Raw genomic sequence first — 10,478 nt, 5'->3', positions numbered from 1 at the left:
TTTAGTAAAGTCTGCATCATCAAAAAACTTCAGAGAAATTACCTGTAGTGTTTGCTTGAGTCATCTAAACCTAAATTAAGGCTTTGAGTTTGGAGCAGCTCTGTCCTGTGGCACTGTTTGACAAAGTCAGCCTGAAGCTCCATGCTGGGATGTAATAAAGCACAGAGTGTACAGCCCACTTCTCAGGGGAAGTGCCTGAAATATGCTGAAAAGGGCCATAGTTTGAAGAGTGGGAGAATTTGTTTAATAAAATGAAAATAATTGATTATTTCCCCTTTTCTCATGCATCATATTCAATTCTGCCCAAAGAAAATGAGGATAACCTAATTCAAACATGTGGTATTTATCACTCCTTAGAGCTGCATGAATCATAGCCACTTAGTAACGGTGCAAATTAGGACTCAACTGTTCCATCGCTAACACCATCTTCACTTGATTCTGTGATTCTCAGCGTTGACGTTCGTCTTTTTATTGTCTTTCAGCACTGGCATCCTGAGCGCTTTGTTTGTTCACAGCCCTTTTGAGGAACATTGTATCAAGAAGTGCCTCTTGGTCTAACAATTTAAAGCAGGTGAACCCACAGGAATGTTTCCATGCCAACGGCACACCGTAACATTTTCAGTCCACTTATTTTCCCTATAATCTTCGAGATGGATGTAAGTCCTGTGGGATGCATCTGGCAGTCAGCATGACTAGGGCCGAGACTTTGGCTCCCAGAGCATCATAACATCGGTCCCTGCTGATTTGGTCAGACCAGTGTTTCATACAGGTTTTCCATCAGTGCTGAGATGTGCTTTTAACTGCAAAAAGCCAACACAATAACTGGTGTCTGTGAGAAAGGTGGTACGATGTTAGACACACCACACACAGATGTAATGTTCTGCACTATGAGCAGCTCAATTTGCCAGCAGGTACTGTACATTTCTACCAGAACCTGTGCCCTCACTTGGGGACATTAATATGTAATTGATAATAATAATAAAAATAAATCACACAACAATGTTTCAAAGGCTCTGTTCTCATTCAATCTGTTATAATTTAAAATGCGCTACCATGTTGTTCATTAGTTTCCTAGATGGGGTAAAACTTTTGTTTGAATGAAAATGCTAGTTCTGCAAGAATTACAAAAGGGGGCGCTGCAAAAAAAGCGGAAGGAAAATACCAGTTCAACCCCTTTTAGTTGCATGTTCTCCCCATGTGTGCATAGGTATTTTCTGAGTACCCTAGTGTCCTCCTACAGACCAACAATACACAACTCTATGTAAATTGGACACTGTAAACTGACAATAGAAGTAAAGTTCAGAGTATACAGAGCAAAACAACACTACTGGGGATGTTTTATATGGGAGAGGTGAGCAGAGGAGCCCACCGTTGTTCATCTGTGCAGCCCTGCTTTCACATGTCACTGATGCTGTCATTTTGCACTGATTCATAGAAAGTGATATAAAGCTTAAGTGAATAAATGCCAGAGTTAGTACATATCAGTCACCATATCCTACTGAGGTGATGTAAGGATCTGCTAGAAGGATGAGGACTTCTTCTGCCCCCATGTGGGCAGAAAAAAATGCACACCACCATGTAAAACGTGTTGTTTTTTTTGTTCATGTTTTGCAAACTTCACAGACTGATTCCACTGCATTAAAGTAAGATATTTAATCACAACACAGGAAAGGATAACGTTCAACTTCTGTAAAACAGTACATGGCTCAGTCACTGCCAGTGACTGAGCGAAGTGAAGTGAGAAGGCATTACAAAACATTTCCTAAGAAAAACTCTCTGGTCTTACAGCAGTGCTGACGGCCCTTTTTTTTAAATGTTCAGGGTGGATGAAACTGACTCAGGAATGTGTCCTGACAGTCAGCCGCCTTGACAGCGATGTACTGAGGAAGCAGAATAACAGGAGCCTTAATACACAACTGAGAAAAGAATGAAGTGAACTGAACATGAAAGACAACACCTTGCACCACCTCCACAGTGGGCTGATGCAACACGGAGAACTTACTGTGCGAGTGTGAGTTTCACTGTGCCCAGACAGCCCCAGTCTGTCAGGCTGTGTTAATGCAAAAAGCTGCTCTCTCTCACTCTCACTCTCACACACACAAACATAAACGCCATAGTTAGTGAGCAGTTCATACATATTTGATATACGTACATATCCTGGATTTAGCATTGCACGCAATGTGGACTGCACCTCAGTTTTACAAGATAATGACATTTAACTACTCACATTATGGATCTGCATGTACTTCTACTACATCATGCAGTTCATTACCACGGCAGTTGGTCGTTTCATTTATGGTTTTCTGTCATGCAACACACATTTACTAACAGGTTAGTGATGTACTCACTACTATATAAGTAAATAAAATATGCCTTGGTATAAGACCTGAGACCTGCAATAGTCAAGAATGTCAAATGAAATGTGGTTAAACCCCAAAAAAGTGGAATCTGTTGACTTTTAAGCTAATTTAAAAAAAATAAAAAAAATAGAAGTGCAGTTAAAAATGTATCTTCAGTTGCAAGATATACCTACACTGTGCCTGTGTCTGTTCAACTTGAATGAACGCTTTTTACAACTTAATGATCTTTTACCGGACACCAGCTGACTGATTTTAATCTTCCATATCAACATTAGGAATAGGGCTCTACATATGAATACAGATAAGCCATTTACAAGAGACCTGCAACCGTGCCATATTTTAACGTCACTCGCCATGAATGGGGCTGCTGCCCCCTAGTGCCTCACATATGCACTTTAGACCGAGACCAGACAAAAAAAAAACAAAAAAAAACAACAGTAAATCCTTGCTAAAACTTAAAATGACCTCTCACTGCTTCTGAGTATATCTATTTAATGGTAACAAACGAAAGTCAGAGGCACTTTACAATTAACACTACAGGGAACCACAGAGCCTGCAGCAGTGATGCTTTTTTTCCTTTGACAACTATGTAAAAATATATGATTTGTTCTACAAACTGCCATATACTGTACAATTATATTAGATAATAATACTGTATTGTATGTAGTGTACTGATTTAGGAAACTGCATCCATGATACAGCACTCAGAAAGAATTCAAGACTGGATTTCTTGAAGCACCAAAAAGGGTGAGGTAGAGTTAGTTTCTGCAGTAGTGTAGTGTGAAGGAAATCCAGCTCTGTAAACTCTAACTGTAAACAAGAGCAAAAATTCAAGTCTGTGATCTAGTGTGTAGATTTAATCATCTGTGACAAAAGACCAAACCTAGGAATATCCATGTCAGTCAACAATAGGAGAGGTGCATGTTTGGGTGACACGTGTATTGGGCATTTATTGAAATAACGAACACATCAAACGGTGGTTTAACGCAGGACGCAACATTTAATTGCCAAATAAAGGATGATTCCCTTTTTAACAGGTTCCAACCCTGGATCCTGCTGAGCTTTACATAAAACCAGCCTCAACACATCTCAGATGTTAGGCATCGAAGTGGTTCTCTTGTCAAAACAAGTTGCATGTTCATGAAATACTTTTAATAAAGTTTTGCTATGCTTTGCAATCATTACAGCAACTTTTGAGTTAACTTTTCAAGTTGTAATTGTGTCATAAGAGAACCAAGGAATTGATTTATTTCCCCTCTATAACTAGAGGTTAAATCTGCTCAGATTCATACAACCATACACACATTCACATCATAACATAACAGTTAGCAGATGCACATACCATTACAGGCCTACTTTGAATAGAGCTGTATTAAAAAACACCACACAAACAGATCGATTAGGAACAAAAACATTTATTTGCAGAACTGATTTATCCAATCATGTCGGCAGACTTTCCACAGAACTCTTCAGTCATCTGTGGATGTTTCAGCACATAGTCTAGTCCAGCTGTGTGAAAAAAAAACATTGGTTAAAAATAGATGCATTGTTATTGTACCATAAATGTTGAATTTGTCAGTAGCATTATCTGGTAGCTGAATAACCCATCTAAGCATCACTGTAAGGATGACACTCATTCCTACATGCTGCATCTCTTAGGACATAGCAATTGACTAATGGAAATAATTACGGTGCCCTGGTAGAAGTTAGTTGTTGCAGCGTCAAAAAAGTTAATATAAGTCAGGGTACATACCTTTACAAAGCCGATGTCTTTAGCATACTGCCTGAAGCACTGGCGGCACATGTTGAGTCCGTATTTACGGATCAGACCATGTCTGTTTGAGCATACTCGGCTGGAAAGAAACAAAACAGTCAACACGATGATTCATTTTGGATGTTTTGTACGGTTGCAGTCTAACCCACTGAAATCCCAGAAGTACATCCATTGAGCACCGGGTATCACTGCGCTAGTTTGCATCACAGCTAACGTTAGCTTTGCACACGGTAGTTTAAGCGATAACTACTTAAACTAGCCAATGTTTGAATGTGACAGGACTCAAACTAAACACATCGTCAGGTTGCGTGTTGTAAGTTGTTTTTTGACATTACAAATACCCTTATATGCTACGATTCATCTATCTGTTGGGTTTGTATAGCCTTAAAATGTTTAGCCCGCACCGCACATCCCCAACCGCCATATTAGCTCAGACTCAGCTCCCATGCGGTACACCGATGATGATAAAATGTCAAACACAAAAGGCGTCAAACGAAACAAAACGACCGCATTTCGATAGACAAGATAATAACAAATATTTTTAAAGCAAATACTGACCAGGATCTGGATCCCTGTCCGAATTTTCTGGGGTGACTCCAATAGAGCTGTTGATGGCCCATCTTGACTCTCTCGCTCGAGTGTCGGAAAGGAAGAAGAAGGCCGCGCGTGCGCAAAAGAAGCGTTAAGGATCAGCGTTTCCGGTAATGGCAAACAACTGTCGCAAAACTAAAGCATTGTAACCGAGAAGCCCAAAGAGGGCGCTCTGGGCGTTGGTGTTGTAAACCTAAACAGGAAGCATATCTTTTTACAGCGTGATTGAATGTCTTTTGTCCCAAAATAAATCTTGTATATCCTGTTATTTCAAATTCAAATTATTATTTTTTTAAAAGTACCTTTAAATTTGGAAACTTACAAGAAATGGCAGTGTGTATACATATAATATAGGATTATGATCGTTCTTGTTTTCTAATGGTGTTCTTTTTGTCTGGGGTGAGTTGCACAGTAATAACCCCTTATTAAAAAAAACACGCATATGTTTTATATTGCATTCATGTCAGACATATGTCCTAGATCATCTTAATTAGGAGTGTATTATTCCTAACTCGAGATTACATATTTAAGTATTTTTTAAAAAGTTTATATATCGGTGTTGTGTTTAAGGTAACCGTTACTCTGTATTTCATCTTATGGGGAACAATACAGGATACATGTAATATTATTATGTCTTTATCGTCTTTTGGGAAGGGTGTATTGTTACTGTTAAATCCCTCGCTTTGAATGACATTTAGATGACGTGGAGCCGTGTACTTTATCAATAGCGCTGCTGAGAGCTGGTGGAGTATCAATGATGAAGCTGTTGATGATAGGAAGGCTGACAGCAGCAGCTATGATACGTAAACGTTAGGGTGTCTCGGGTGCCCCCCACTGAAGTAGTGCATTGTGGGACAGCAGCAGGAGAAGGCAGTAGTTCCGTATTTGGGATTTCTCCTGCTAGCTTCTGGAATCGCATCTATACAGCCTCCGTGGACGGGATGGAGGAGAAAGGCGGTCCGCCGTACTGATGTTACCCGCTGAAAGGACCGCACGGCTGCTACATTTTTAGGTACGTCGTCCTAAACGTAGCTTCTTTGGTTCTCGGTGGATGGAGTTGTTGACGAGCCTCGGTGTGGATTGGCTGTTTGCAAGTTCTTAGCTAAGGCTAAATAAAAGCTAGCGTTTTTCCCCTCAGGATGCTCGTTGGCAGTAAAGATCGAAAGTGAACCTACAATATGTTATTTCTGTCGTTCGGACAGCGCCCGACGGCTGTCAGAAGCTGAGTTTTTATGGCGTCTCATGGAAAATGTATCGATCGATGCTGTTGCTGACAGTGGCCAATTCTGGACGATAAACTGATAGGCTTCGAATGACACCTTTCATTCACCAACGAGTTGAGAAGCATAGTGTGTGAAACAACATGAATAAATTCTCCATATGTAAATATAAAGGTTGTAGATTGTGAGTCAATGATAAATTGCAATTGCAATACTCTAAATACTATATATATATATATATATGTATATATATATATATATATAATGCATCCTTGATATAAACAGAGAATGAACGAATGATCGCTGCGAGTTTCAAGTACAAGAATAATTTTAAATGGAGAAAATCATTCATATTTTCCATATTAATGTTTTTAGCAACATGCGTAGAGTAGCCACGATTAGCTGAATTATCGTTGACTAATCTAACAATATATGATTTGGCAACATTTTCTGAATGCAAACTTTTTCTTAAAAAATCATATTTACGATCGTAGAAATGTATATTATATCAGATTAAAACTTTTAAACACACATGCATTAACCTTCCTAAATATGAACCGTATATTGCGTGAACAGAAAGAAAATATCAGCACGTTGATGTATGAATCCAAATTAATTTAAAAAATATTCAAAACTATAACTCGTATTTTTTCTTCATCCTTAACAGTATGATTTATATAAAATTAGACAGAGATGAAAACCATATCACAAAATAGTGAAAACCCCATCTTTTTCTACAGTTGATAAAAGATGCAGTCATTCTTCTTAATAACTTGTAATTGTAAAAATCTTAATCTATTAAAACACATTTTACTGCACCACTGAGTAGATTGGAGTTGATGTTTTACACGTACATATAACTTTCTATGAAGTTGTTGGTCAGTGATATTCCAGGCAACGCTGGTGCTTCACTGGGCATCAATAGGATCAGGTACTGTGTAGACAAACCACTAATTTAATAAAATGAGACAGTGCTGATAAATTGAACTTTCTCAGCACAAAAGGCTGATCAATATTTATAAAGCACTTAACAACACCGACATACCCACAAAAACAGTGCTGAGTTATAAACAACACTGTGAGTTTTAATAAAGAGCTATTTATAGGCTATTAAAACTAGCTCAAAGTTGTGAATCTATACTGTTTTTTAACAATTTTATGTGTGAATGCAATCCTCAGTGGTTGTTTTTTGTGTTTCTTTGTGGTGATCTAGTTACTCTTAGTGGGAAATGAAACTGAAGCTGTTTTCATAAATGTGCTTACAGTCAGTCTTACAGTTTTTGTTAGAACAAAAATCTTAATTCTGATGTAATTAAGTTGTTACTGAACAATTCACTGCAGTACAAATTAAAAAGTCGATAAAACATTTACGTTACTTTTAATATATATTTAGACTCTTGCAGATCTGGAATTTTATTACAACTTTATGGGTCAGTCAAAAGATAATTTGCTGTTTTTACTTTTCATTCAGGTGGATTATGCACACTTCAACTCTGCTGCCTTCCAGCACCAATCAAGCCTTATGGAATATTCATTAACCACCGATGACTTTCCAGCGGGATCCGTGTTTACAGCAACAGCACAGTTTGCCGAATATTAGCTTCCTTAAAGCCTCTCCTTAATCAGTATCGCTTTTTGTGCAAGGCATATTACAACTGCACTCCTTTTTTGTTTCACTATCCTCAACTTCTCTTCCTTCGCTAAAGTTTGACCCCTTATCATGAGATTCCGAATCTACAAGAGGAAGGTGGTGATACTGACTCTGGTGGTTGTTGTCTGTGGCCTGGCTTTTTGGAGCAGTGGAAGACAGAAAAAGAATGACAGCGGACCATTCCTCAAGGAGGTCGACGTAGTAAGGAGAAGCAGTAGCATGAGCAGTAGCAGCAGCAGTAGCAGCCTCAACAACAAACATATACAGGTACAAGCTTCACCGGCAGTCAGCAGGGCACCTGCTCCTCCTCCTGTTGTACAGGCAAATGAAACGCATCCAGAAAAAGCAAAGGACAACGAGAAGCTTTCCAAGCCAGATGTAGATAACACGACTTTAGTTTACCGTGGTATTGTCTTCCAGCTAAATTTTGATCAAACGATACGAAATGAGGACAAGTTTAAAAACTCCAGGCAAAAAGACGATCTAGTTGTGGTTGTCCAGGTCCACAATCGACCAGACTACCTTAAGTTATTAGTGGACAGTCTGCGAAAGGCCAAAGGTGTAGAAAGCATACTGCTGATATTCAGCCACGACTACTGGTCTCCTGAGATCAATAAAGTGGTGGCTTCTGTTGACTTCTGTCAAGTGCTTCAAATTTTCTTCCCCTTCAGTATCCAGCTGTATCCACACGAGTTTCCTGGAAATGACCGTAACGATTGCCCCAGAGACATTCCCAAAAAAGACGCCTTAAAATTGGGTTGCATCAATGCAGAATATCCCGACTCCTTTGGTCACTACCGCGAGGCTAAGTTTTCCCAGACTAAGCATCACTGGTGGTGGAAGCTGCACTTTGTATGGGACAGGGTTCGGGTCCTGAAGGACCATAAAGGTTTGGTCCTGCTGATTGAAGAGGACCACTATTTGTCACCGGATTTTGTTCACATCTTAAAACTGATGTCAGTGCTAAAAAGAGAGCAGTGCTCAGACTGTGACATCCTCTCATTGGGAAGCTACAGCCACATCGGCTACTCCAGCAAAGCGAACAAGGTCGAGGTGAAGGCCTGGAAATCGACAGAGCACAACATGGGGATGGCTCTGAGTAGGGAGACATACCAGATGCTTTTCAAGTGCACTGATACTTTCTGCACTTACGATGACTACAACTGGGACTGGTCCTTGCAACATCTGACCGTATACTGCTTGCCCTCCTACTGGAAAGTGATGGTGAGTGAGGCACCAAGGATCTTCCATGCGGGAGACTGCGGCATGCATCACAAGAAGACTTCCTGCATGCCCATCAGCCAGAAAAACAAGATCGAAAACATCCTTCAGAGCAGCGCAAACCAGCTGTTCCCAAAGAACCTCCTGATTACAAAGAGACTGCCAGCCAATGGGGTTGGAGGAGTGGCACCACATGTTAAAAACGGAGGCTGGGGAGATATCAGGGACCATGAACTCTGCAAGAGTTATGTACGATTACAGTGACCTTAATGAATTGCTATTATTATATATTATCGTCTTTTTTGCATCCTCTATAAGAAAAAAAAAGCCTTTTAAAAGTGAATCTTTATGGAATATTCTTCATATTGCCTGTTTTATTGGACTGTTCTAAATAAATACGAATGTTGGATTTTTGCTTCTTTAACAAGAACGGCTTTACATTGACTTATTTGTGTGTTTCCTGGCTCACCATTTTTGCTAGTACAATGATTAATTGTAAAAAATAAAAAATACCATTGTTTTTATATAAAGCTGTAAATATTTATGATGTTTTTTGGGGTTTTTTTTTTCAATTGCCAAGACAAAGCACTGGAAAATGCAGGGCTCAACAAAGTAAAGTCATAAATTTAGGGAATCTGTGGATGTAGCAGTCCCACAGTGCATGCATAATTAATTTAAGGTTATTTATGTCACTTCTATTTGCTAAAATTAAGATCTTTTGTGACGACTTGTTCCATTTCAGTCTCTGATTTCACTTGAGGTGCTCAGATGGCTGTGTGAAATGAAGATAATTGACAAAAGGATCCTTTTTGACAAAACACATTCAGTTTTTAAACTCACATTTAGCTTATTTTCAGGTCACTAGTTTACACAAATGTCCATTACTTTGGGTCTAAAAGAAATATAATAATTCACTTATTAAAAGAGCAATTTACTTTGGATTGTATTTCCTCAAGGGATTGATTGACTATGATCTGTGGCGTTTATTTATATTTGTTGTTTTAGTGTCCCACTCTTCGCCACAGTGAAGTGTAGAAAGTGGCCGATATTTTTGCAAAAACAAAACAGTTAACTGCATATGACGTTCCCGGGAAATCAAATCAAAACTGTCGTAATGTACAGTCGTTTGTGTCTATGCAACTGAAGGTGCATTTTCATTAAGGTTCTCAGACCACAGCTTAGTATTGATGATTTCTGCAAAGACTTGAGCTTAGGGGCTGCTCTGAAACTGCATTGATTCTTCACCCCCCTCACTCCCTCCTCGCCCCAACGTCAATGTTTAACAATCGGTTCTGCACACTGTTCAGAATCTGGAGTAACTGCCAAGGTATTGCTGACTTTACTACAGCTCACAATAAATAAATATATACTCTGGCAGACTGTGCTGTAGGCCTTTTCTTGCTGTAAGGCACATTTTTTCTGCACAGGTTTTCACTATGACAAATGATGAAAACCTGACTTACACAGAAGCAGCTTAACAGAGCCCCCGCTGAACCTCTCCAGGGTAAGAGAGCCCATTTTATTCTCTGTGAACTTTTAATTCTTAATGCGATGTGGAGATGTGATGCTGGAACTGCTGTGCTGGGGTCATGTGACTGTCAAATATGCAGCTGCTCTCCTGGTGAAGGCTTAGTAATTGGGTCCACGCCTCAAGGGACTCA

The 10,478-nt window shown here is 39.4% G+C and overlaps 2 protein-coding genes across 2 annotated transcripts; one reads left to right on the top strand and one right to left on the bottom strand.

Annotated features, from left to right (window-relative positions):
• Positions 1 to 3,755: 3,755 nt before the first annotated feature.
• rps29 (ribosomal protein S29) lies at positions 3,756 to 4,850 on the bottom strand. The gene is made up of 3 exons (XM_008313148.3): positions 4,693 to 4,850; positions 4,114 to 4,213; positions 3,756 to 3,869 (listed from the first exon to the last, which is right to left on the bottom strand). The coding sequence occupies exons 1-3, from the start codon at positions 4,752 to 4,754 to the stop codon at positions 3,861 to 3,863; spliced, it is 171 nt and encodes a 56-aa protein (XP_008311370.1). The 5' UTR covers positions 4,755 to 4,850; the 3' UTR covers positions 3,756 to 3,860.
• Positions 4,851 to 5,057: 207 nt separating this feature from the next.
• Positions 5,058 to 9,247, top strand: mgat2 (alpha-1,6-mannosyl-glycoprotein 2-beta-N-acetylglucosaminyltransferase). Its single transcript, XM_008313146.3, has 2 exons — positions 5,058 to 5,737; positions 7,417 to 9,247. The coding sequence occupies exon 2, from the start codon at positions 7,666 to 7,668 to the stop codon at positions 9,079 to 9,081; it is 1,416 nt and encodes a 471-aa protein (XP_008311368.1). The 5' UTR covers positions 5,058 to 5,737; positions 7,417 to 7,665; the 3' UTR covers positions 9,082 to 9,247.
• The last annotated feature ends 1,231 nt before the right edge of the window (positions 9,248 to 10,478 follow it).

This window comes from Cynoglossus semilaevis, chromosome 7, assembly GCF_000523025.1.
Source record: "Cynoglossus semilaevis isolate Cse_v1.0 chromosome 7, Cse_v1.0, whole genome shotgun sequence".
Classification (NCBI taxonomy): Eukaryota; Metazoa; Chordata; class Actinopteri; order Pleuronectiformes; family Cynoglossidae; genus Cynoglossus; species Cynoglossus semilaevis.
This window is presented reverse-complemented; position numbering and strand designations above follow the sequence as displayed.

What these genes read in the sequence shown, in the direction of transcription:
- rps29 (XM_008313148.3), bottom strand. Translation starts at nt 4,754, where the DNA reads ATGGGCCATCAACAGCTCTATTGGAGTCACCCCAGAAAATTCGGACAG. An exon ending in GGACAGGGATCCAGATCCTG is followed by an intron (nt 4,214 to 4,692) that starts GTCAGTATTTGC and finishes GTTTCTTTCCAG; the next exon opens with CCGAGTATGCTCAAACAGAC.
- mgat2 (XM_008313146.3), top strand. Translation starts at nt 7,666, where the DNA reads ATGAGATTCCGAATCTACAAGAGGAAGGTGGTGATACTGACTCTGGTG.